Source organism: Hypoxylon fragiforme, assembly GCF_022984875.1.
Source record: "Hypoxylon fragiforme strain CBS 206.31 chromosome Unknown GGS25scaffold_5, whole genome shotgun sequence".
In the NCBI taxonomy this organism is placed as follows: Eukaryota; Fungi; Ascomycota; class Sordariomycetes; order Xylariales; family Hypoxylaceae; genus Hypoxylon; species Hypoxylon fragiforme.
This window is the reverse complement of record NW_026054760.1, coordinates 3,024,977-3,038,671: the sequence shown is the minus strand read 5'-3', so window position 1 is coordinate 3,038,671 and position 13,695 is coordinate 3,024,977. Positions and strand designations below refer to the sequence as shown.

Here is a 13,695-nt window from a genome sequence, read left to right as displayed (position 1 = left end):
TTGATGAAGAAGGTATTACGGAGTCTATGTGGGTGTCATAGGATATACTTCCTGCAACTTTCCTTATTAGTCTATTCCCGTTTCTGTGCCTTACATTGATTGCTGCTTTGCTTTAGAGTGCAGGCAAGCATGTCTCGCTTCCAAGTGGCGGGCGCCGGCTTATACTGTAGATCCTCTTAGATCCTGCCTCGTTGAAACCTGTCATCAATCCGTCTTCTCGGTCACGGTTGTCACACCATCAGACCCAACTTTAGAAGTTTTTTACAAGCTCGCTTGGCATATCTATCACTGACGTTTCCCCGTTGCAAACCCTTTATATCTGCTGTCCTTTCCAAGACTTGTTGGCGCTAAGTTGGTCATTACTCGCGAAGTGTTGCTCTATCACGACTAGTAGTCTGATCGACAACTCCGTCCTAAATCAATCCTAAAGGGGTTGACTATATCAACCACCTAAGCGAACCCCCCCTAATCATTTAATTTAACATACAAAATTTACCAACTCAAGAAAAGAAAATAAATATGATGGATAACTTCACCTTACGAACCGTCGTAATGTCGGCCATCCTGTCCGCCGCTCTAGGTCTGGCATACCCAGCCGCCGAGACCCCGAGCCCGACCATAGCAGCAAGACCCTGCACCACGGGCTCGCCCGTCGTCACGGCAGGATACACCATCAAGTATGCTCCGGCGGTCCCAACCGGAAGATTCGATGACGGGTATCAGCCGGAGCAAGCGTGGTCGAAGGACCACGTCGTTGGCACCTACGTGAGTGTTTTCTTATCTATCCCTTTTAATTCTCTCTCTTACACGAACCAAAGAGGAGTAAAGAAAGGGTAGAAAGAAAGTATGGAAACGGATGCTAAAAGCTAATTGACAGACCTTTGGCGTGCCAGAGCCGGTGGAGTCCGGCTTCGCCTACGCGCAGTTCAAGTGCCAGTACTACTGCAACGGGGGCCCCGACGCCGGAAGCTTCTTCGTCAACTACGCGGGGGCCGGCCAGGGCTCGCTTTGCTCGTGCTTTGATGATTTGTAAGTCGACTTGGTACCCTGTTTACCTGACTATCCACCTTTTCCATATTTCACCTCTGGTGCTACGATGGGGATTACTTTTTCGAACTAACGATATCTACGTGTAGGCTGGAGCCGGAGAGCTTTGTCTCCAATAACCAGACTATGGTTGGAGCGTGGAACCACATCTGCTAAACTAGGTATCTATATGTCACGAGGGTGGTTTTCTTAGGATGGGTTTCCAAAAGTTTTCATGTTCTTGATGTTTTGGGCTAGGTATTCAGGGCATCACGAGTTCAAGGAAATAATTGGCACGTATTGGTGCCATGTTAGCTACGCAAGTCGGAGCTTTTAGGCAATAAAGTTTCCTGCTTTGGAGTTGTATATAGGTAGTTTTTATCTGGTCTAATGGTGATTCTCTTCACATGCTTACTATGCTGTTGCCATTGCATCGATCGGGTTGGTGTTGGTGTGAGACATGTTTTCAGCTCATTACGCCACTCATCATCTCCCTCAAACACTTTCAAGGATTCCTTATATCAGCTTAGAATGGGTAGGCTTTGAGACATCACTTGGGAGCTGTGGAAAATACTTGTAAGAATTAATCGTACTGTAGAAATACTCAAGTGTTTCAGGGGCCAATCCTAATCAGCTTAGGTTAGGCTTATGCTCAATACGTAAATAGGGGAACACGGGTTATATTCCCTAACTAGGTATGCACCAGACGTAGTAACTTCTCTCATACCAACAAACTCCTGCTAGGTCATTCTATTCCTTACTAACACCTCGATATTCTCCCCCCCCCCCCCCCCCCCCCTAAAAAAAAAACCTCCCACCCCCTTTTCCCATCCCTACTTCCCCTTCCCCTTCTCCTCTTCCTCCCCCCCTTTTGCCTCCCCCCCTTCTCCATCCCCTTTTCCATCCCTCTCCACATCCATCTTCCTCGCCTTCAGCGAAGGCGGCGTCCGCCCCAACGGCTGCAGATCCTCGTCCTCGTCCTCGCCACGGCCACCCCGCCGCGACTGTCCGAACAGCGCGCTCGCGCGACGGTGCGTGCTGCTGCCGCTGCCCGTCACCGGCGAGAGCTCCTCGCGCGGGCGCACGCGGGTGTTGCGCTGTCGCTGTCCCTGCGCTGCCGAGTCTTTTTGCTGCTGCTGGTGCGGCGGGGTCGAGGGTGGTGGTGGTGGTGGTGGTGGTGGGTTCGAGGAGAGAGGCCGCTTCTCTGATACGGGTAAGGTATCGGGGTGGGTGTGGGGGTTTGAGGAGGGGGAGAGCTTGGAGGGCTCGGCGGGCTCGGCGGGTGATGTGGAGGAGGGCGGCTCTGGTGGAGCGGTAGGCATGGAGAAATGGTCGTGTGGCGTGTCTGGATGCTGTAAGCAGCAGGTGGGGGTTGAGGAGGGAGAGAGCTTGGAGGGCGGGGTGGAGGGGGTGCCGGGGGGTGGGTTTGCGGTCATGGTTGTGGCTTTTTGGTGAGGTTGGACCGGACCCGGGGCCGGGGCGGGGGTTTGGTGGTATTTTGCGCCGGGCCGGAAAGTCGTGGCTTCGGCGCTTAGAACGCTGTGGGGTTCTGGGGTCGGGGTTTGGCGGCTAGAGCTGGCTGCTTTGGCGTCCTGGGGACACGGTGTTGGCGATAATCGGTTGGCAGGCATTTCCCCGCCGGTAGGAGCACCTGAGGAAGGTGAGTCAGGGGCTGAGTCTTGACCTGGCTCGGTCTGTGTGCGAGGTGAGCTTTGGGGGTCTCTTCTGTGGGAAGATGAGTCTAAGGTGGTGTTACGGAATAGGGGGCTCGGTCTTCCTATTCTAAGGATACCTGGCTAGAATGGAGGGTTATTATAACTTTCAGGGAGAAGGAAAATAAGCTAGATTTAAAGATATCTCTCTCTAAATTGGGGATCTTTGTTTTGCTACCTTCTCTCCCTAGGTGTTAGGTTTGCCTCGTTGCCTTGGAGGGTACGTTTGTTTGATTCCTTAATAGCTACCTAAGGTAGGTCAACCGGTTTGTAGCATCTATTTTGAGTACCTAGGTAGGTACCTACGGTAGTCTTGACAAAAGCTGTAAGTTAGGTGTTAGGCATCTAGGTAGATGAGACAAACTTGCCTATTACAGGCAGCAGATATCGGTCTTAGGCAATCAACACATAAGACGGATATTGACCTGTTGTGTTTGGTCGCAAAGGCCGGTCCTAGTTCAACCTGAGTGCCATTCCTTTCTCGTCAAGACTCAAGGTAAGGCATACCTAACCATGACTTACACTTTACTTATGCTTGAGTCCCTACTTACCTAGTTAGTATTCACATACTCAGCCTGGGAGATAAATACTCAGCAGCTTATACTTGTATCACGTATCACGTATCATGTAGAACTTAGGTTAGCATAGTTCAATCTAACTTGATATTATACCAACCTAAGCAAGTCTCTATACACATACAAAATGTCCCTGAAACCGCAATCCTCTTGAAACTCCAAATTATACCAACCAGGTGGTATATCGAATAAGCAAACATTCTTAGAAACTTCTTAACCTAAGCGACTTTCTTATGGCAATACCCTCCATTCTTATTCTCCATCATAGGCAATTTAACCCCGCTTAACCAGGGGCTGGTTCTTATACTTCATGCCCTCCCAATGGTTCGCTGTCCGGTTGCAGATAAAGATAGGCTGGGCATAGATCTCAGTCGGGACCCGATTTGTGAAGATATTCCCGTTTTCGTCTTGCAGGTAAAGCTGAAGGTTCAGGGCCTGTGATTCTCCCCAACGATGCAATACAGTAATCAGTATATCTGCCTGCCATGGGCCATCTTCAGGTTTAACGCCCTGTGCTTCTTCATCGTCTAATATCAAGTTGAATGCCCCTCGGTTATATAGTTGCCGATATACGCGCAACAGATCGTTAGGTGTGGGGTGGTCTATTCCAGGTAGCTGGTGCAACAAGCTGTCAACAATGGCAGTCACGCCGCAGTGGCTGATGATTGCGCGATTCCGCACTACGTCGAAGCCGTTTGGAAAGGTATCATCAAATAACTGTTGCCCACTAGGGGCATTATCTCCCGGTGGAATTAGCGGAGCCGTGCCCTCGACTAGGCCGCTGCCTGGAGCTACCCAGTGTGGTTGTGCTGGTGGAATATTAGGCAAATTTACATTGCTGTTATCATCCCCTGACCTGCTACCTTCGAGACTCCCGTTATTGTCGTCAGTGGTAGTAAGTCCGCTGAAACCACTTCCTATATTGTCGTTGCTGGTACCCAAACCGCCATTACCAATCCCGTTACTCCTGTTGTTGTCATCGGTGGTAGTAAGTCCGCTGAAACCACTTCCTGTATTGTCGTCCGTAGTAGTAAATCCACTGAAATAACTTCCTGTATTGTCGTCAGTAGTAGTAAGTCCGCTGAAACCACTTCCTATATTGTCGTTGCTGGTACCCAAACCGCCATTACCAGTCCCGTTACTCCCGTTGTTGTCATCAGTAGTAGTAAGTCCGCTGAAACCACTTCCTGTATTGTCGTCAGTAGTAGTAAATCCGTTGAAATAACTTCCTGTATTGTCGTTGCTGGTACCCAAACCGCCATTACCAGTCCCGTTACTCCCGTTATTGTCGTCAGTAGTAGTAAGTCCTCTAAAACCACTTCCTATATTGCCGTTGCTAGTACCCAAGCCGCCATTACCAATCCCGTTACTCCCGTTGTTGTCATCGGTGGTAGTAAGTCCGCTAAAACCACGCCTGCTATTGTTGTTGTTACTTATATTTCTGCCACTGCCACCGCCACTGCCATTATCATCATCATCATCATTATTGTTACTGTCGTTGTTGTTGTTGTTGTTGTTGTTGTTGTTGTCTAGCATTCGGAATTGATATGGTTCATAAAACCATTTCTTTGATAAACCCCGGTCAGCGATTTTCACCCCCCTCTAGTACAGGCGTTGAGGGCTTTCAAGTGTGTCATGAGTAACCAATTCTTGCTCAAGCTCAAAAAGGAACGATGATCTCAAAAAAAGTAGCTTTTGAGGGAATGAGGGGGGGCGTCACTCACATGGACCCATGCCATTACCGTCTCATCAGACTCACGCATCAACGATCGTCCCAACCTGACTTTATGCTCAGCAACTTTGAGAAGCTCGGATAGGGTTGGCCGGTCGTCTGGAGCATGATACAGGCAATCGTAAATTGTGTCTCGAAGATCTTTATCGACCCATTCGAAATTGTCCTGCAATGGGAAGTTCCATGTGCAATAAGATACACTTGATAGCTCAGGCTCCAATCGCCTAATTTCCGCGTTCACAGCTTCGCGACTGGTCATGTTCTCCGGAATCTGGTTATATATATCATCAGGTATCTCGGGGTATGGTGGGCATATCGGTTCGAATTTGGTAATAAGAGACCACATCGTCTTCGAAAAAAAGAATGTCAGTTGAATGATTGCAGAAGAGACGATGAACATCCTCACCATTGCAATACCCCAAACATTCGTGTGTGGTCCATAATTACCAGCAACTGGAGCTTCTGCCAACTCAGGACCGTCTGCGTCGCCAGGTGCTATATTTTTCATCGTGTCAGACGTCTCATCCTTATTTTACCTTCGTCGACGCAGATAGACTTGAGTAAGAATATCACTGCCTCATATCAGAGAATTAAACGAAAAAAAACATACTCGCATTCCAGTCTGCCCCAAATTGCTCCTATGAAATTTTATCAATAATCTAAACCATGATAGTCATAATCACATCACTCACCGGAGCCATGTACTTCCATTTCCCGCACATTCTTCGGCAGAGATAGTAATGACTTAATAAGTACAGCAGGGTCAGTTATAAGATCTAGGTCGGGAAGGGCTTGGTTGAGACTTACTTGCGTTTCTGACTATTGAGACGGATGAGAGGGTTACTCATGGAATGAATCATATCAAGAAGCCAGGCAAGATCACTTACAGTTTCACTCTGTCCCCCACTCCAAAATCTGCTAGCTAAGAAATATCATTCAGCAAAAGAAGGAAAGAGAAGAATGTCTACATAGGTAGATATTAACTTACTTTAAGCCGTGGAACTAAGATATGCTCGTGTCGTATCCTATCCTTAATGTTTTTTAGAAATCTTTCCGGAGGGGCCTTAATCACCTTTATGGGTGGTGCAGGGTTCGGTGAGTTCTCTTCTTCTAGTTTGTCTCTTCGAGCTTCCTGAAATTCGTGCCACTTGAGGTGTTCTGCGGTGTTTAATTCAAGGCCGCCTATAAGGACTGAGGAGGAAGTTTTTGTAAGTACCTAGCCTACCTAAGAATTATATGTATACATAGTTGGCATAAACCCAGGCAATGAAACTTACCGTTTTGGGGGTCAATATCAAAGTGGACAAAATTTCGCCGTTTGTAGACTCGGTTTCCCTTAGGGATAGATTCGTTTAAATCGTGAACTTCGTCCAACATTATTTCGTAATCTCCTGGGCCATATATGGGTATGTCGATTTCCCTCGTAGCTCTTCTCATCCTTCGGTCTATGGCAGATTCTTCAGTAACGATGTCTTCTGGAAGCGGTATGCGTCGATGGGGATGAAACTTCCTCGGCGGGTATTCCATCGCAATACAAGCTCGGACGACTAGGTATGAGGCATGTCCTCAACTTGGTCAGCTTCTGAGCAGCATTTTACAATTGACTCTGAAGGGCACGACTTACGGCATAGCCAGAACGACCACAACACTCGATTAGGAACCCGCCCGCCCTCATTATCATTCTGGGTGCGCCGATATAGTAGGTCGTCCGTTAGCTTTTCAATGAGGTCGCTCAAACTTCCATGTTCCATATATTCAAGAGCGATCCAGCGCTCTTCGTTGTCCTCCAGGCTGTTATGTTGGTCTATCGCGATGTTACGCTCTCTTGTCTTTCTCAAGAGTTCCATCATCTGTTCTTGGGTCATTCGCGATCGATTTCTTCGCAGATGACGTTCCGAAATATCCTTGCCCAACTCTCTAAGCTCCGCCCGACTCAAGCTTTCGTTTCCACTTGAGTGCTCGGTAGCGGACGAGTCGTCACGACGATGACGTTTTCGGTACCTACCCACATCCGGTCTGAGCTTTCGTATGCAATGTGCAGATTGTCTGACTTCCTGTGACATGTACAATATTAGTTATTACTGTGCCATCCCGACCACATGCTACCTATGATATATCCTCGAAATACATGTACCATACTAGGTTGGCACCTGGGTAGGCATCGAGGTTAAACAACTCACATCCAAATTTATACACTCTCTGGTTATAGAATCAGAATTCGGGTTCAGATCATATTTGATAACTACGTCCCGCCCGGCTGCGTCTCTGTAGTGAACGGCTAGGCCAAATGTTCCACTGCCTAAAACCCTTTGCATCTGCCAAAGAGGTTCTTGTTTTTCTATTTGTTGTTGGCTGAACCAATCTCTGAATTGCATGAAACGCAGTCGGGCTCTATGAAGCCGCCGGTGCCGTGGTGTGTCTAATGGTATTGATGTTTGGCCATCCACACGTGCGGTGGTTCTAGCCTTCCTATACTCGTCTACTCTCGGTGCCTCAGGACTGAAAATAATTTGCGCATTGTCAAGGTCTGGGACAGGCAAGTTCTCCCATATGTTTCTGTGTTGATCCGAGTTGATATCCGAAGGGGTAAGTATTGTCCCGGTTTCTCTATACCTATTGAATCGGTAGTTCGTGCTCTGCAAATAAGTGAAGAAATTTGCTGCCATTGTGTCATTTCTCGAGGTGTAACGGATTGAATTTTAGAGAATGAAACATTCAGAATGTATTTTTATGTTGTCATGTTACATATACCATTTTGTATGAGCCTCTTTTGTATCAGGTATCAGAAATCAAGTATCAGGGGGAGAACCAAAGTTACGGTTCTATTTAGTCGTTCCCGGCGCGTCATCGTTGAAGCATTGAAAGAATCGAGACGATACTAACAAAGGCATATTTCAGACAAAGAAACTACCGTAGCGTCTCTTTAATCGATTAATATAAGTGCATTTTCCCCCCTTACGCATGCTTTGCTATCAATGCTTTTGAGCCGCGATACAATATTAGTTGAGAATGGTAACATGGGTGCCTAGATACCTACCTAGGTAAGCATCTTCAATGTTATGACAATCCTGTCCTAATTCGCTTGAGTTCAAAATTACCTAGGTACCTGGGTAGGTATCTATGTTGATACCTACATGTAGGTAGGTACCTAATACACTATGTACCATTACATAGGAATAGAGTGTTCCATAGGTCGAAATCATCCGACTCCCCCTCATCACTTCATCACATACCTAGGTTAGTATGTACGTCGAATATATGTTCGCTACCTAACCAAATCCCAAATACCGAGCCCAGAGCCTGATCAGTCAAGATGAATAAAAGGGCAACTATTCAAGTCGAATAGGAAACTAAGCATCAAATACCTATATAAAATCAAGACTCGCTTTACTATACCTACTTATTTATCAACAACCTAAAAAATATTGTATATTTGTCTATAGATACCTAGGTACGCGGTAACGATGGGTGGTGCGTCCACAAAGTTAGCTGCTTGCCATGTCTCGCCAGTCTTCTTACGGGCACAGGACACGACGGAAAAAGCAATCTCATTCATAAAAGAAGCTGCAAAGAACAACGCCAAACTCGTGGTCTTTCCCGAATCATTCATCCCCGCTTTCCCTATCTGGAGCGCCTTGAAGGCTCCGACCGAGAAAGAGCACCATTTCTTCTTCCACAATATGGTGAGCGAATCTGTCTATATCGACGGCGAAGAAATCAATGCGATCCGTGCAATAGCCAAGAAGCTCAACGTCATCGTGAGCATTGGGGTTTCCGAGAAAGTTCGCTATAGTAACGCCACGCTCTTCAACTCGAACATCCTCATTGGCGACGACGGCGAAATACTGGTCCATCATCGCAAGCTAATGCCCACCTTCTACGAGAAGCTTACCTGGGCTCCCGGGGATGGGCACGGGCTTCAGGTGGTCGAAACCCGCGTCGGAAAAATCGGGGTCCTGATCTGCGGCGAGAACACCAATCCGCTGGCCCGGTATTCCCTGGCAGCCCAGGGGGAGCAAATCCATATCTCGACGTGGCCGGCAATATGGCCGACGCGATTGACAAAAGTCCAGGATGACTCAAAAGTCCAGGATAAGTCGCCCGTCAAGGAGCCACCGGATCGTTCTAACTTTCTTGACAACATTTTCGGATCAAACTACGACAATGTTGCGGCTAACCGGACGCGCGCCGCGGCTCACTGCTTCGAAGCTAAGTGCTTCGGCATCATGTGCGCCGGACACCTAAGTGCCGATGTTATGGAGTGGTTGGCAGAATTAAGAACGCCTGAAATCAACTCTGAAACTCTGAAACTTTGGCCGAGGGGTGCGACGATGTTTCTGGACACGACGGGGGCTTTGCTTCCCGGCTTTACGATCAACCGCGAGACTTCGGCTAAGAAGAAATGTGATTTTCTGCAGGAGGAGGAGGGCATATTGTATGCGGAGATTGACTTGAGCGACTGTGTGGAAGGGAAACAGTATCACGATATCGCCGGCGGCTATCAGAGGTTCGATGTGTTTGAGCTGAAGGTCGATCGCAGACGAAGGGAGCCGGCGTCCTTTACAGATGAGTAGGTCAGAGTACCTGGTCGAAGTAGTTTAAACGGACAAAGTCTTGATTTTATGGTTTTATATGGTATCAAGTTAGGAATTTTGAAGGCCTATAAGCTTCAGTAGCCACAGCATGAGGAAGTACAGTATAATTCAACTAAATAAAACAACGTTCCGCAGCCTCTAGTTCAGCAAATACGTAACTACTCATTTTTGCCTAGAACCAATCAAGAGTTAATGAGATGATCGACCTCCTGCGCTCGTATACCCCTAAGGATATCCAATCCGTAGATATAATCTCGAATAATTGGTTGGGGAGATATAATCTATGGATAGGGGTGAGCATAAGGGGGTCACGTGGATACCCTGAGCCAACACATGCGATAAGACTTAGCTTTCAAGGTTACACTAAATCATATAAATAGTACTACTACATAGTAGTTCCTAGCTTCTTAAGAACCGTAGTAATCAAGTGCATGAAATGAGACAGATGATTCTCTGTTTAAGTTACCGGAAATGATGTATGACTTCAAAGGCTCGTTAGATTTCCGGGTTAATAGGAGATCTTTGTCCCAACTATGTGTTGGTTATTGGCCTGGGAGATTTAACTGGGACTTAGCAGGTCCACTGTGGAAGCCATGCCGCAAGCGTTGGAAATGCCGAAATCAAGTGGTAGACTCCGGATACAGAGATGATAAATAAATTATTTATCCAGGTACCTGAGTAGGCTAGGACGTGCTCTTTGTTAAGAAAAAGTCAGTTAACCTAGTAGGTTGTATGATTTAACATTGAAGGGATCAAGTGAACTTTTAAAACTTTTCAGTTGTATGAGTGTACAATACTATTAGTAGTAGTGACCTAGGTTAGGTATGTATTGGTGTACTAGTAGTACTTTAACAGCCCAGCAGTAACATGCGCTATGTTACATTGAAGAAGGGAAAATGTTACACGGCAAGTCTGACAGCGGTTTCGTTTCATATTGTGCGCGTCTTCAAACCACTACCACCTGCTAGTATCTCTATTTGATGGGGCCTGTTATAGTGGTAAATCAGCTGCGGATGGTTTCAAGGGGGCGGGGCCAGGGGTTAGCAAGGGGGGTTTGCATGGGGACAAGGGGCGGCCCCACTGACCAAAGGGTCCATATTCACATATTCACTTGAACATGAGGATGTACATGAACCCAAGTGCCCCCCTGTTGATCACCTCAAACTCCCCCCATTTTGGGCCGACGACTATACCTCATTCGGACAGGCACTTGGGCTCAACTGCTTTTTTAGGCACTTGGGTTCAACTTTTTATCTCTTAAGGTTTATTTTTTCAAAAACGAAAAATTCATAATTAATTATTAATTAATTATAAACATAACTTTAAAAAATAATTATAATTATTATTAAGTTTAATATTTTATATATTTTAATTTTAAATTAATTAACTATTAATTAATTTTTAATCGATTATTAATCAATTCTTAATCAATTCTTATTTAATTATTAATTAATTAAAAATCAATTGCTATCGGAGGCTTATCCGCACCCTAGTACATAGCGCTGGTCCGGGCTCTCCAGCTAGCCTCTAACATACTATCCTTAATAACTTTTCTTTCAATGGATGCATCTTGATGCAACCGGTATCATTAGAACCGCCTCAATTAGCACTTCCAAATGATATATGTTTCAAAGAAATGCGACGGGTGGTTGCGAAGTTATTCGGGGTTGAATGAAGTAAGCACTTTTAACGCTAGCCGAGGGCCATCACGTGATCAAGGTACCGATTACAGATGTATTTTTTTTCAGGTGCTTCTTAATCTTTAAATTCAAATAACTTCAGATTCAGATATCGCATTAATCTGAAACATATATTGTTTGGAAGCTCTAATTGAGGCGATTCCAATGATATAGGATGCACTAAAGCGGCAGCTTGGGCTGATTGAAGGTTTGAAGCTTGGGCTTTTTGCAGCCCGTTTTCTTTGTACCTGGGTGCAAAGGCAAAACTCAAAAAAATAAGACTCGAAAGTTCAAATAATCAGGTGGGCCCCTGTAAAGCATGTGGCCAATTACAGCCCGCTAAATTCCGGATTTTCGTGTGACCGAGCCCCATTCTGCGTGGGCTTTATAGCGGGACACTAGGCCTAAAATGGGGGGAGTTTGAGGTGATCTACAGGGGGGCACTTGGGTTCATCTACCTCCTGCTTGAACATAGTTAACTACATACATATGTACTTCGTACTACAACTGTACATAATCTACAAGTTACAGTAAATGGAGGGTGGAACGATGTTAGTGCAAGATGATATGCCATGATATGCCATGATGTGCTGTGATGTGCTGTGATGTGTTGCCAGGTATAAGATGCGACAACTGCCAGAAATAGCTTAAGGAATACCCTTCTTACTTCTTGATCTACGATCTTCCCGTCAATCATTCTGTTCATCATTTTTTCTTCTTCTTCTTCCTCGATCAGCCGGCCTGCTTCGATTCTTGGGTAATTCGTTTTCTCTTGAGGCCTTCTTTTCTCTATTACTTCACTTTCACTGCTTTTATCATCTACTCCCTTCTCTTTCAGTTCTGTGAACAGCCATGTTTTCCATCAGACAGATCCTCACGGCGTCTGCCGTGCTAGCAGTCGCCCATGGGCAAGGAGTAATCTTGAAGGCACAGGGAAACAAGAACTCGCCAGCAAGTCTTGGTCTGCAAGGTTCGTCACATTGGAAAAGAAATAATAATCCCATACTGTATGTATGTAGAATGAGTGTGCCAACAAAAATATTCTAGTGAATCCCGATGATGCCTCCGATGCCAACTTCATCTCGCAAACCGAAATCGTGACGAATGTCGTGAACCAGTGTGGAAGAACGCTGCAAGCCGGCAACATCGACGTAGGCGCCACCACCGAGGATGCCCTAGCAGCAGACCAAGTCACGCAGGTGACCAAGGGCAGTTCCGTCAAGGTTACCGTCCGACAGGTCAACGAAACTGGCGCTGGTCCCTATACTTGCGATATGGATTTCACCGGCAACACGGCTGGTGCCACAGGCCAGGTCAACGTGACCACGACTGAGAGCGCTGCTGACAGGAACGGCGACATCACCCTCAAGGTTGCCATGCCTAAGGATATGGCATGCATCGGATGTAAGTTCCACCAGTTACCTACAAAAAAAAAGGAAACAAAACCCCCTTAGTTACCTAGCCACTAACCCGAGCGCTTCTAGCATCAACCGGCGACGTCTGCACCGTGCGATGCCGCAACGCAGCCGGATTCGGCGGCTGCTTCGCCGTGCAGCAGACTGACACGACGCCCGCCGAGAACACGCCTGGGAACATCGAGGCCTTCCAGTCGCTCGACAACATCCAGACGCAGATCCAGCAGAACATCGCCGACCTCCCCGCCGCAGTCCAGGCTCTCGCAGAGTCCGGGAAGAGCGACGCTGAGATCGGCACCGCTGTGGTCGAAGGCATCCAGGCCGCGGATCCTACGACGGACGGACTCGCGCAAGAGCAGGCTAACGCCGGCAACAACAACAACAATAACAACAACGCTGGCAACAACAACAACGCCGGCAACAACAGTGGCAATACTGGAAACACGGGTAACACTGGCAATACCGGTAACACAAACAACGGCAACAACAACAACAACAACAACAACGCTGGAAACGCCAACACAGGCAACGGCCGCGGGCGAGGAGGAGGCCGAGGAGGCCGAAACCGATTCGCCAACAGGAGGCGAAGCATGCGCGCCCAGAGATAAAACGAATGAAAACATGGACATGAAACCTGGTGTTGCTCTCGGCTTGGTGGTGTTGTTGCACTTACCTGCTCCACTATTTACTACTCACATAGTTCTCGAAAGCCAGGAGAGGTAATGGAGGAAACGATTCCCAACTTGTAAATATATATACCTAGCTATCCACCTTTAAGAAGTCAGGTATCAGTATATTCATCTATAGACTTTTGATACAGCTCCGGGGTGAGCTCATTAAATTCTTGGCCGATGTGTCTCTTGGCATTTCTACCGTGAAGAAACGTTGAGATGAAAAATGGTAGGAGCTGTAGGGTCGAATGCGCAATAATGACCTAGTCACGTAGTCTGCAGGTACCTAG

General features: G+C 46.9%; 4 protein-coding genes across 4 annotated transcripts; 3 read left to right on the top strand and 1 right to left on the bottom strand.

Annotated features, from left to right (window-relative positions):
• The first annotated feature begins 82 nt into the window (after positions 1-82).
• GGS25DRAFT_294663 (uncharacterized protein) lies at positions 83-1,246 on the top strand. Its single transcript, XM_049257602.1, has 3 exons — positions 83-765; positions 878-1,029; positions 1,137-1,246. Exons 1-3 carry the CDS (start codon positions 520-522, stop codon positions 1,201-1,203), a joined length of 465 nt encoding a protein of 154 aa, XP_049117042.1. The 5' UTR covers positions 83-519; the 3' UTR covers positions 1,204-1,246.
• Positions 1,247-4,783: 3,537 nt separating this feature from the next.
• Positions 4,784-7,865, bottom strand: GGS25DRAFT_294573 (kinase-like domain-containing protein). Its single transcript, XM_049257600.1, has 10 exons — positions 7,226-7,865; positions 6,670-7,099; positions 6,323-6,592; positions 6,034-6,236; positions 5,933-5,967; positions 5,853-5,864; positions 5,738-5,789; positions 5,656-5,683; positions 5,452-5,540; positions 4,784-5,394 (listed from the first exon to the last, which is right to left on the bottom strand). Exons 1-10 carry the CDS (start codon positions 7,709-7,711, stop codon positions 4,993-4,995), a joined length of 2,007 nt encoding a protein of 668 aa, XP_049117041.1. The 5' UTR covers positions 7,712-7,865; the 3' UTR covers positions 4,784-4,992.
• Positions 7,866-8,055: 190 nt separating this feature from the next.
• Positions 8,056-9,805, top strand: GGS25DRAFT_294569 (carbon-nitrogen hydrolase). Its single transcript, XM_049257599.1, has 3 exons — positions 8,056-8,086; positions 8,133-8,155; positions 8,220-9,805. The coding sequence occupies exon 3, from the start codon at positions 8,510-8,512 to the stop codon at positions 9,617-9,619; it is 1,110 nt and encodes a 369-aa protein (XP_049117040.1). The 5' UTR covers positions 8,056-8,086; positions 8,133-8,155; positions 8,220-8,509; the 3' UTR covers positions 9,620-9,805.
• Positions 9,806-11,833: 2,028 nt separating this feature from the next.
• On the top strand, positions 11,834-13,575 carry GGS25DRAFT_492037 (uncharacterized protein). Its single transcript, XM_049261159.1, has 3 exons — positions 11,834-12,289; positions 12,367-12,723; positions 12,804-13,575. Exons 1-3 carry the CDS (start codon positions 12,172-12,174, stop codon positions 13,340-13,342), a joined length of 1,014 nt encoding a protein of 337 aa, XP_049117039.1. The 5' UTR covers positions 11,834-12,171; the 3' UTR covers positions 13,343-13,575.
• The last annotated feature ends 120 nt before the right edge of the window (positions 13,576-13,695 follow it).